General features: G+C 45.9%; 1 protein-coding gene across 1 annotated transcript in view; it reads right to left on the bottom strand.

The window, feature by feature from the left end:
- Nucleotides 1-9,347, bottom strand: part of LOC119453641 (oocyte zinc finger protein XlCOF6) — a 791,503-nt gene extending 782,156 nt beyond the window's left edge. The window contains exon 1 of the mRNA XM_049668312.1: nt 9,096-9,347. Within this exon, the coding sequence (XP_049524269.1) occupies nt 9,096-9,258 (163 nt within the window). The 5' untranslated portion in view covers nt 9,259-9,347. The remainder of the gene's footprint in view (nt 1-9,095) is intronic.
- Nucleotides 9,348-12,891: the final 3,544 nt, after the last annotated feature.

Here is a 12,891-nt window from a genome sequence, read left to right as displayed (position 1 = left end):
GGGCGGCCGCTCAGCTAGGTAGCTATTCTGTTACTATGGCGCCCCTAGCGGCCGGCGCTGGCGCTATATCAAACTGAGGTGGGAGTTTTGTAACCAGGAAAAGCTATTAAGGGACTATGGTACTATTCAATCGCTTTCTTCAATGAGTCTTCAGCTTCACTCCTTTAGTCATCAGACTTTAAATTTTCTTTTTTTAAGTTTATCGCAAGATTCACTTTTCACATACAGCATTCAAACATACATCACCATATCAGTGGGGAGGCTAAAGGCTGTGTGTCCCAGACGAGGTCTACCCTCCTAGTGGTGACAAACAGTGCATCTGAGATGGCAGCAAGTTTCCTCGTATGGCAGCATTAAGGCCATTTCACATGGTGCGATTTTCGTCGCACCAGAAGTGCTATTTCCGTCACATGTGACAAAAATCGCAGTTGCAGGGCCGATTCTGCGATTTTTGGCTGCGACCAACCGGTTGGTTGCAGCGTCGCAACGCCGCAGCGTTCGCTGCGATTTTCAGTCGAAATTGGCCGAGAGCTTGTGGGGAGCACACGCCGCCATCTTTTCCTGTGTGTGCTCGCCGTCGCATGCGCACGTAGCACACGCGGCGGGAGCCGAGCGGACACGAGAGAGAGGCACTTTGCCTTTTTCCGGTTCTCACTCGCCTCTCGCGACGCGCGTACCCGCGCAGGAAGAGAGAAAGTATCCGACGGGCGAGGAGGACATTCCTCTCACGAAAAGGTAAAAAGGTATAAAATAGCGCGACCGAGAGACCCCCCGGGCCTCTCTGACCTCGCTACACCTGACCTGCTATTACGGATATACCCGCTGCAACCCTTGAGTGACCTCGCTTGCGTGACTTCCACACGCAACGAGGCAAGCCTATTTATTACTTATTATACAGAGCGGACTTCCCTGTGCAAGTGTGTTTTATTGCCCGCAGCAATAAACGTTGAGTTGACTCGCTTGCTGCCTTATTCGCCCGAACCCTACGTAGCTGCGATTGCACGCACTACGGGTTGGGGAAGACCCCCCACAAGCTATTTCGCGGTCTGGTTTGGAAAATGACATCGGTCGCTCAACCATATCACCGCAGGAGCATTACGCAGATTATTCTTCCTCAAAAGAAGCCTTGCTCTCTGTACGACATCAACGATGCTACTGGCCTGCACAATGTTCGTTAGGCCAGTTCTCTAATATGCAAACTCAGTCTGGTTTCCTCATACAATGACCAACTTAACAAAATTGGAGGCAGCACAAAGAGAGGCCATAAGATTCATTCACAACAAATATAAATGCGCTGACTCACCGACTAATCTTCTATCGCAGTCTGGATTGCAAATGCTATCTACCAGAGCAAAAGATGCTCGCTTGAAGTTCTTGTTTCAGCTTCTAAGAAATAACTAAGATGGGTGTGTCCAGGTACATTTCATTTTCTGAGGCTAGAAAAACACGTAACAAACATGCGTATACTTTAACAGAATACACATGCAACAACAACATGTTTAAGTATTCATTCTTCCCCTTACAGTAGCTGAATGGAACCAACTTGATCATGCTATAACCACTATGGAATCGTTGTCTGAATTTACCTCACGAGTAGAAGCTGCAGTGCGTAAATAAAATCATTTCTCATGGCATGAATCATCGTCATAAATTTTGCATTGTGTTGCTTTCGACGTCCCATTTTGCTTTTTACTTTTTTTTTTCTCGTTGGTTGCCGTTACGTGGACATATGCTACGCTCTGTTCCCAAATAAATTTTCATTACTGTATTACTTCTAGTCCTAAGATGATTGTTGTAACTGCCATTTTCCTGCTAATTGCTTGCCTAGATTTTTATTTCTTGTCAATTCGTTTCTTCTCATTCTCAAAGTGTATATGTTTTAGCGAATCTCTTCACACAACTTTAAAATTTCTTGACGCGTTATGTGTTATCTTTCGGTTTGCTCCTATTTCATGTATGATTGGTTACTTACATGTGTTCTTCACTGCTAGTATCCTGTTAATTAACTGTCATGTGAAAACATGCATTTTTGTTCCTAAACTCAGCTTCCTTCTTATATTGCCATCCTTGGGCAGTTTTTTTTTTCCCTTTTTTTTTCAATTAACTGTTCTGCCTAGATGTGTACTGACATACATGTATGCTGTATTGCCCAACTGCCACGCTCTCAAATGAGAGTAGCAGTACTGTAAATAAATAAAATAAATAAAATATTCACCAATCTTCTACTCGGCTGAGCTTGCTCTGACTCATATTCAGCAAAATTAGTCAGCTGAGCTTGCCCTGACTACCACGTGCCAATATCCACCAAAAGTTTACTAAACCGAGCTTGCTCTTACTCGTATTCACCGAAATTCCACTCAGCCAGGCTCACATGAACTCAGACTCATGGTTAGTTCGAAGTCTCAGTGAGCTGACGTTTGAGTGAGTTCACCGAGCTCTGCATACATTACATTATGTGACCTGTGCGGTCATAAGCAAACATTGCATATGAGTATGTGCTGCATCGCATTAAATAAGGACAACTGCACACGTTGCAGTTAGGTAAATAGGTAAATATTTTTATTCCATTCGCATTCAAGGTGAAAGCTCATGCAAAAGCTTAGAGATATTGTCAGTGCCCCTCACTTTCCCTCGGAACATATGTAGTCTGTTGTTAAAATTCTAGCAGCTTTTCAACAGCAAGAAAGGGAATCAGCTTCCCCTGTTTTCAGCATTGGGTTAACGCAGGCAATTCAGGGAGGCATAAAGTTTTGTTGATACAATCGGCTCGGGAATACCACATTACATTGTACCTTGACGCTTTCTTCGCACTTTCTTATTTTCGTCAAATAATCTAGTTTGAAATGGCTCCAGTTAGCATGCTCTAACATTGGTCTAATATAGGTTAAGTACATGACTAGCTTAACAGACTGGGATGCTGGCTTTCATTTCCAGGAAAGGAACCATAGCGCCTGCTCCAGTTGCATATGTTTTTGGTTATCTGGGGTTTTCAGCCTCACTTTTAAGATAATGTGCTCAAGCAGATAGAATCACACGCATGCTATTAGCGGATAGTTTCGATAGCTTCTTACTTTACACTTGCCACTATGAATACAAAATTTGAGCGTTTGATTTTGTTATTAAACAAACAAACACACTCCTAACAAGGTATTTTAATGTTAGCTGTGGCGCTACGCAGCTGAGCTACGTACTGCAGCATATTAACTTAAGCTTCTTGATACAGATTCACAGCACACTAACAGCGCAAGAAACAGGACGAGGAAATAGACAACGCCCATGTCTGCCAGAATGATACCATACTACGTACACAAGTGACTGCAGATCCTAAAAAAAATGATGTGTTGTCTGCTTTTACACCTTTCGAAATATTCAGAGAACACTTGTATGAATAATTACAGCACACGAGCCGCAACGGAAGAACCTGGCTGGTGCCAAGATTAACGTTCACAACACAAATTCCATTGCATGCTCAATAATTACACAGAGATCATTTGCGGCTTCCTTCAGGGGCAGACGTAAACATATGGGTTGGTGCTTGCTGCTAAGTTCGGTGCAAGAATATTGCTAGGAGCAGGAACCGCTAATGCGCAATCACGAGCAATACACACAAATCCTTTTTTCAGAAGCTGACGTTAATCACAGGTAGCGCGAGGGTCTCTGCGTTGACATGACGACTTTGCTGCAGCCGAATTCCGAATACTGCATACGCGATGACAACAGCTATATGGGCTTGTTGTTAGGTCCTCTTGTAATTTGTTGTATCGCAGGAAGAATGACACGGGCATAAAAGACACACGAGACAGCACAGAGCGCTGAACGACCAGTTGCGAACAGCTGTTTACATCCGCCATGTCTCCTCGTGTTGAACTTCATAAACCGCTGTTGCGCGCTCCAGAACAAATGAAACTTTGAAGTGTTTTTAAATTACAAAACACACGTACTATTTGGTCCTAATAAAGAGAGGTCAATTATATTACGACGCGCATGTCTTTTTCATTACATTAAAACAATTATGCAGCGTGTGTGACAAAACCTGGCAGCAAGCAACCTTGGGCGTCGCACCAGTCGCATTGTTGAAATCGCAGTCATGTGAATGTTCCCTCAAAAAATCGTATTGCGATGCGTGCGACTGCACCGATTTTTTTCGCTCCAGTCGCAGCACGTGAAACGGCCTTTAGAATCACACACACACAAAAAAAAACATCCATAATTCTGCGCAGTATACATATGTTGCAACATGACCATTTTTTGAATTACAGCTGTGAAAAGGAGCAACAGCGTCAACAATCAAAAATAAATAAATAAATAATAGGCATACATTAAGACTACAAAAGGTCGAATTTTGGTGTTATGACCTAAGAAATAGATAACTTTTTTTTGTACAGCATTTTATTTGGAAACTCGTGTATTAGATTTTCCAGTTCTTTGTTATCATTGAGGAAAGCTATAATGGCATATTCAAATGTTTGAAGCCTACAGTTAGTTCTATCATCAGGAGTCCTGCGAGAAACATATCGAAGTTCATAAACACCATCAGGCTGTGCAACTGAACAAAAGCTAAGTTTGCTGTGGATCAAGTAATGATCGAAGTGTTATTAACTTACGAATGTTAAGAAGACCCAGTAGTTGCCAGTATTCTCGTGTACCCGAAGTGTAGGGAATATTAAAAATTGCTCCAATTGCTCTTTTTTTTTTGTAAGATAAATAAAGAGTTTAGGTTTGTATATGTTGTTCTACCCCAGACAAATAAGCAGTAATAAAGAAGTGACTGAATAAGGGTAAAATATAGTTGTTTTCATCAGCCAAGTTGGTAGAAGAAGCCTCAATTTATGTATCAGACCGACTGAGCATGATATTTTGAAACGCAAGTAATTAATATGCTCAGTCCAGGTTAACTGTTCACTAATGACCACTACAAGAAAACCTATAGAGCTCACACATTCTATTTTTTGTAAGGGCCCTAAATGTAAGGTCCCTAAAATGGAGCCCTGTGGAACACCTGTACATATTGTGCCAAAAGCGGATGGGATACCGTTTACAACTGTGCACTGTATTCGAGATGATAAATAGCTATTAATAAGCTTTTGTTAATACCTATTAAAAACTTGTAGAACGCTTAAGCTTCGCGTTTCGAGTGGAACGCAATAGCGTTATGGGCACCATTGACGCCTACACCGAATTTTCCACGACACGAGGCCCGATAGAAAACAATGGTGGGCCGATCCCAGTGGCAGTGCCGGGCAGAGCAATGGCTCGTACCCCCGTAAGTCAGAGGCTACAAGCATTGACTTATCAATGCTTCACACCCTCGTAAGCAAGATAAAAGGGGTTTGTGATTGAGTCTCCTCGTAATAGAATTATGTTCTCTTGTATATTCAAATTATTTCTTGTATATTCAAATTACAATTCGACATTATGATATCTGTAGGCTGTGTGTTAATTAGAATTTGGGAATTTTCCTACGCATTTTACATTGAGAAATTCAATTAGTTCAGTAACACTTCTGTGCGGTAGTGGTTCGGGAGAGAGAGAGATTCAACTATCATTGGTGCCAGCAATCACCAGCACAGATGCAGCCTCCCTCCGCCTAGCAGACGGCTGAGATCCCCTGGGTCTCAGCGGCTGCCTCGGCTAGCTGGACGGCCCAAGCCTGGTCTTGCTGTTCTGAGCTGAGCAGCAGGGTCTTCCGCTGCTGCCGGTTTTGAATTTTGCGGCCCTCGAAAGCAGCCGCCTTCGAGCATGCCCATAGAATATGTGGCAGATCCGCCCTACCTTTACGTAATTTGCATTGATCATTGTATTGCCCTGGATAGAATCTGCTGCAGGCCATCGGGTTAGGATACATGCTTGTTTGCAGGAGGTGCCAGGCTATTGCCTGTTTCCTGGTTAGCACGGGACGAGCTGGTGGATACCGGGCCCTTCCTATTATAATTTTTTCTGACTGAGCATGCTGGCGGCGGCTGACGTTGACACCATATTTTCTGTGACATGGGGCCCTTAATACTATGTTCATCATGTTAATACCTCTTCTTCCATGAAACAGCAATTTACGGAATAATATTTCATGTTTAACAGAGCCGAACGCTTTTTTGAAATCTAGGAATAACTGCAATGTAATAAACTTATTTTCAATATTACAAATTATTTTATCTTTTATTCTGATAAGTGGCAATTCCCTGAATTTTCCTTTCTGGAAACCACAATGATTAATTATTATTGCTGAAGCTTTAGTCAGGTATTTTCTGCATTCTCCGCATAGCACCGGTACAGGGCAAGCACAAGAATTGCTCACTAGAATTGCTCACTAGGCTTGACTTTTTGCATCAGCAAAGGCGGATGAGCTTGTAGTGCATTGTAACAAGAGTGCCGCGCAAGAATAACTATCCGCTGTGACAAACTGGCAGCACAGAAGAGGTCACGTGAGCCACTACAGTCTGCAGACACTGCGCAAAATACCTGAAGGTGCTATCGACGGGAGAGCATCAAAACGAGTGCATGGCCAAGCAGTCAACTCAAGATGCCTACAGGTCAACTGAAGTGATTGCTGGTGTGCACCTCAGGTGCCCAGTGCATGCTGCTCATTGCCTGATGACAGAGTTGTGCATGCCTAGCCCTGCTTTGTCATATGCTGTGGGATGTCATGACTCAAAGCGGTCCCAGAACAAGAACTCCAACAGTTCCCTGCAGTTTTCACCTCTCAATGAATGAATGCACATTGATATACCGAAGTGTGTTTTGTAGTTAGTGCATTTAAAATTTTTTGTTTCAATTTTGTTCACCTTAAACACAGATGTCGACTTAAGTTACGCATTTATGTATATTCAAATTCTTACACAAATTGCTGATTTAGGCATAACTAAGAGACTCAATGGGTGTAACGTTATTGCAAAGCAATGTAAGGGCTACAACAGACATCAGGGCAAGGGGGCTCTGGATTAAGCTCTACCATCTAAGGTCAGTGGTGCCACTGACGAATTGAGATTTGGAGCAATTTTTGAAGTAGCAAAATCTTAATTTTGGAGCAGTTTGGAGCATCTAGATACAGATTTCGGAGCACTCTGTAGCTAATAAATGCCACATGCTGGACACATCCTAAGCTATTTCAAACACTTAAAATTGGCAAGCATTATTTCAAAATGTATTTGCTTGCCATAAAACAATGTTGCCCTGCCTCTGAATACATGAGTTTCCTTTTAATTTAAATGAAGACAACAACCTTGTTCACACAGTGTGCTGCAATTAGTTTGTTTCAAGCTGAGTGAAGCTGCTCAGATGTTGCCTTTTACATCGTATGATTTTTTTCATTGACAGCTGACACTTTGTTCTGTTTTCAGCAAGGCTCTAGCATCTGTCAGAAACACCTGGCCAGACAATGTCATCAATGCTTTTCTGAGCCAGTGAGCCAGACCAGCCTTGATGAGCTCCTCGTGGAAACACTCAGTCACTGCTTTAGACGACACCAGGTATTTTTCAACGGTCTATTTCTCGTCGTAAGGCTGAACCCTCTGTTCAGCAAGTGGTCGATTCACAACTGGCGTCGACCGATTATTTCGACACCAGCAATTCAAACAAGCTCCATTATTCGGACTACTATGAGGCACCATCACTGGCCCATAAATTTAAAGTATAAGTACAACCGAAATTTCGGACACCTTAAGGTACGCCATTCTATATAATTTGGACTCCGCCTGCAGGACTGCGTGCTAATTTTACCGCCGAGTTGAGCGGAAATAGCAATATTTTGGCGTTGATACGTCGCTGGCATCGCCGCAGTATGATGGTCAGCCATATTGCCGACACCTCCTGGAAACCGAAACTAGTGAAGCATGGCTAATTCAGCACCGACCGCACCCAAACCGTCAGGCAAGCGAACTCCAGCAAGCCATTCGGGAGTGCATTCGGGTTGGCCCCACGTGTCCAGCGTTTATTCATTGACGTGGTAACTAGCAATACGGTCGCGGCGACTTAAGTTGTTTAAGCGGCGCTGGCTACACCCTCGATGTCTCCCTCGACGAGGACATTGACTGTTTCAAAAAAAAAAAAAAAAAGCGTTATCATGCGGCTATGATAGCGCGGTTGTTTCCTGCGCAGCGATTTTGTAGCCATGCATTCCGCTCGATTCTATATGCCGCCCTTATCGCCCACTGTTTTCTGCCGGTTGATACCATAACGCAGGCAGAGCGCTGCTCTTATACCACTGACGAAGCAAGGAGAGGCAGCGGAAAAGGCATCACTACAAAATCGCGGTCCTGTTGCCAAAGGTTGAAGATTAGGTGCATGCACTAATTGCACTTTCGTCTATTTGTGGCGACACCATAACAATGGTAGAGATACGGACTGACCAGATCGTAGGCAAGCGTGCACAATGACATACTTCGACTTTATGTTTGGACGATCCCTTTCCGGGACACTTTCACTTTCGCGACTTTCGCATGACTAGCACTGGACACGTTGACAGATGATAGTGTTCCTGGCACACTACCAAGTATGCTGACACTGACGCTAGTGATGCGAAATCCCGCAAAAGTGAACGTATCCCCGAAAGTGGTCAACCGAGAATAATGTCTTTTTTATCCACTGGTGGAATAAATTCAGTTATTTTCTGGCGAATTTGGATATTTCAGGCTCCCAATTATTTGTACCTTTAGGCGGTCCCCATCGAGCTCGGATTATCAGTTGCCGTTCGATTTATGAAGCCGCTTTAGTCATGCGCGCTACGCACGTCTGCGGGCCACTGCGGCCACACATGTAATACGCAGGCACTAATTTTGGCGCACTTCGGCGCAAAATCGCGTATTTTTATCAAGATGGCGCAAAAAATCTCGTATGGCGAAATATGGCGGATTTGGCGCAGGAGTGGGAGCACTGTAAGGTGCTTCAATGTGCTCAGTTGAGCAGTATTTTTGCATTTTGCCCCAATCAGAATGCAGACAAGAATCACAAACCTGCTTATTTGTCCTCAGCACAAGAATGTCATACACACTTGAGCCAGTCGTGCCAAGCTAGGCATGACCGGGCTTGGCATGACCTACTCGCCACTTACCACAAGCTCACACAAGCAAGCAAAAGTATGAGAAGTGCCAGTGACTGCCTACCTGAGCTGGTGCTTAACTGTTCCACAGTCTCCGTAGTCTGCACGCTCCGAGACTCGCTCCCTGCTTTGAACGAGCACCCGACAGACTTGTGAGCCAGAGGCAAACTGCATTGCGCGCCAACCTCGACTTGACCGACGACTTTGGAACGGGTGTGGCATGCCATTTTGGCAGTGATACTTTCAACTAGGCTCGTTGCATTTGTGAGGCCTGCAGAAAATAAGTGGAGTGATTGCAGTGCTGTTACAGCATCAAGAAGAATAGGTAAACACATCAATGAAAAAATTGCAGAGGCAGATTACAATGCATAGCTGTGGAACACCAGATAAACCTTTCGGTTCAGTATTCCTAAAGGCCTACAAGGAACCACCCACATTGAATACTCAAAAGCAAGGCAACTCTAAGGAAGAAGAAGTGCACCACGCAGAGCTCCGCAGCCGGATCGCCAGCGCTATGTAATTGGGGCTCGGGCTAGACATAGGTGCCAACTATGGGGGGGCTCCGGGGCTCGAGCCGCCCCCCCCCCCCCCCCCCCGCCGGAGTTTTCCCGGGGGGGCAGAGCCCCCCGCCCTTAAAGTGTCATTACCGGAGTTCTGTTCCCCACATACGTTGACGAAGCTTTTGCGTTGCCTCTACCTTTTCACTTTTGTAGTGGCTAAAAGTTTCCGGCATCATTGTTAGCGCAGACGTGCATGGCTTTTAATTCATACTTACGCTTTCTTTCAGCAAATACTGACAATAGGAGGACAAGCGCATCAGAAGCACCAGCGGCGGCTGCCTCATCCCTGTTTCCTCACTTCAACATTTTTTTTTTACTTCCGCTGAGAAAACCTTGCACAGACACAATATATTCAAATATATACACAGGACAATGTTTATTATATTTTTGAAAGAGAAGGAGGTAGCCAACTAAATGGATAGCCTAAGCCTAGAGAATGAATATGTGGACTTATGTTCACCTCACTTCAAATTACTTTGCATGCTTTTTTGACCCTGATAAAAACCTGCAGACTTCAGTGACCCCTTCGGCAGTCTTCTAATAACGGCGTGTGAAAAGCATGCGAGTGATATGTGTCTCAATATTGAGTCTCTTTCCAATAAGCAATGATAACAAATGGCGACAAAAAAAAGAGAAAGAACCTCTTCTAATTATTTACAACATTTGTGCCTTAGGGATGGAAACATCGCCTCTTGCATGCAGAGGCCATAAATACGGGGTGTTTCAGCCAACACTTTCAAAAAATTTTTAAAGGTTGCCTGTGGCAGATAGCAAAATTCTAGTTCATGAGCTGGTCTACTCGAAGACGCAGACATTACTTGCACAAAAAATTGAAATTGTAAAGGGTTTATTAGAGATCGGAGCAGCGCAGCGACGACAGGCAAACGAGCCACAGCTTTCAAGCACGAATGCCGTTGCGAGCCAAAGCACTGGACCGACTAGCGTCTCTCTCCACTACAATTACCCCGGGATTGATAAGGGAGCCGTCTGGCGACCTAACAGCTGGTCAGGATGACAGGATCGTAGTATGGCTTGAGCCAGTCGACGGGGACAATGTCTCGTCCATGACGGCGCTGGTCCAAAGATGGTTGAACTGGTTCGATAACAAAATTCACGGGAGATGCGCGTTCGACGACGCGGTAAGGGCCTTCATAGTTCGGGAGTAGTTTCGATGAGAGGCCAGGGGCGGTGAACGGGACAGAGAGCCACAAAAGCGCGCCAGGAAGCAAGGTGACCGCGGAAGTGGAGTCGCCGCGAGTGCTCTTCTGGCGCTCTTGGTTGTTGGAAGTAAAGGCACGTGCGAGGTCACGGCATTCTTCAGCATGCCGTGCTGTGGCAGAAATAGGTGAGCCCTCGGATGCATCCGGCCAGTAAGGTAAAATTGTGTCGATGGTATGCGACGGGTGCTGACCGTATAGTAAGAAAAAGGCCGAAAAGCCAGTGGTGCTCTGAGTAGCGGTGTTGTACGCGTAGGTCACGAAGGGCAGAATGGCGTCCCAGTTCGTGTTGTAGGAGGCGACGTACATTGAAAGCATGTCGCCGAGCGTGCGGTTGAAGCGTTCTATGAGGCCATTGGTTTGGGGGTGGTACGCCGTAGTTGTGCGATGAATAACGTGGCACTCTTTAAGAATGGCTTCAACCACTTCCGACAGGAAGACACGTCCACCATCACTGAGCAATTCCTGGGGTGGACCATGCAGCAGGATGAATCGGCGAAGCAGGAATGAGGCAACATCACACGCTGTAGCTGCTGGGAGAGCAGCGGTTTCGGCGTATTGTGTGAGGTGATCTACTGCCACAATAGCCCAGAGGTTACCAGCCGACGTCAAGGGAAGTGGCCCATACAAATCAATTCCAACGCGCCCGAACGGCCGGGTAGGGCAGGGTAGAGACTGCAGACCAGCCGGCGAGAGCTGGGGTGAAGATTTCCGGCCCTGGCAGTCGGGGCAGGAGCGAACGAACTGTTGAACGTACTTGTACATTCTCCGCCAGTAGAAGCGCTGTCGAAGGCGCTGGTAGGTTTTGAAAACTCCCGAGTGTGCGCACTGTGGATCGGTGTGAAAGGATGCACAGATTTCGGAGCGCAGACTGCGAGGAACTACTAACAACCACTGGCGGCTGTCTGCGGCATAATTGCGTCGGTGAAGCAGGTTGTCGCGAACCGCGAAATGGCGAGCCTGACGACGCAACGTACGAGTGGTTGACAGGGGTGATGGGTCAGCAAGCAAGTCTATAATCGAGGCAATCCATGGGTCCTGGCGCTGCTCGGAAGCGATAGCCTCAAGACTGATTGTAGAAACAGCTAGCTGGGATAGTGAGCAGCAGGTATTGTCGTCAGGCAAGGGAGAGTGTGATAGGGCGTCGGCATCAGAATGTTGGCGTGTGTTGCAGTACAGCACACGGATATCGTAGTCCTGCAGGCGAACTGGCCAGCGGGCAAGACAACCTGAAGGATCCTTCAACGATGACAGCCAACATAGTGCATGGTGGTCGGTGACGACATCAAATGGGCGGCCATACAAATAAGGCCCGAACTTAGTAAGAGCCCAGATGATCGCCAGACATTCTTTTTCCATGACAGTGTAATTGGTCTCAGCTTTCGTAAGGGTGCGACTGGCATAGGCCACGACATATTCAGGAAAGCCAGGTTTGCGCTGTGCAAGGACAGTGCCGAGGCTAACACCGCTGGAATCTGTGTGTACCTCTGTAGGGGCCGTCGGATCGTACTGGCGCAAATTTGGGGGAGTCGTCAGCAAACGACGGAGATTTACGAACGCTTCCTCGCACTCCGACGGCCACGAATGAAGGGGTCCGTTGCATCCAAAGAGCTTCGTCAGAGGTGATATGATGGTGGCAAAATTTTGAATGAAGCGTTGGAAGTAAGAACATAAACCTACGAAACTTCACAGTTCTTTGATGGACGTAGGTTTAGGGAATTCGGCGACAGCACGAAGCTTGGCTGGATCGGGGAGAATTCTATCCTTGGAAACGATGTAACCCAGTATCCTCAGCTGCCGCACTGCAAATCGGCACTTCTTTAAATTCAGTTGTAGGCCGGCGTTTCTGAAACACGTCAAAAGACGCCGGAGGCGTTGAAGGTGCGTGGAGAAGTCCAGAGCAAAAACAAAGACGTCATCAAGGTAGCACAAGCACGTGTGCCATTTCAAGTCGCGCAGAACGGTATCCATCATACGCTCAAAAGTTGCTGGCGCATTACAAAGTCCAAACGGCATGACGTTAAATTCGCATAAGCCGTCGGGCGTGACAAAGGCTGTCTTCGGTCGATCGTCATCTGCCATA

The sequence above is a fragment of the Dermacentor silvarum genome, chromosome 5 (assembly GCF_013339745.2).
Source record: "Dermacentor silvarum isolate Dsil-2018 chromosome 5, BIME_Dsil_1.4, whole genome shotgun sequence".
Lineage (NCBI taxonomy): Eukaryota > Metazoa > Arthropoda > Arachnida > Ixodida > Ixodidae > Dermacentor > Dermacentor silvarum.
The sequence above is the reverse complement of the archived record's forward strand: the minus strand, read 5'-3'. Positions and strand labels throughout refer to the sequence as shown.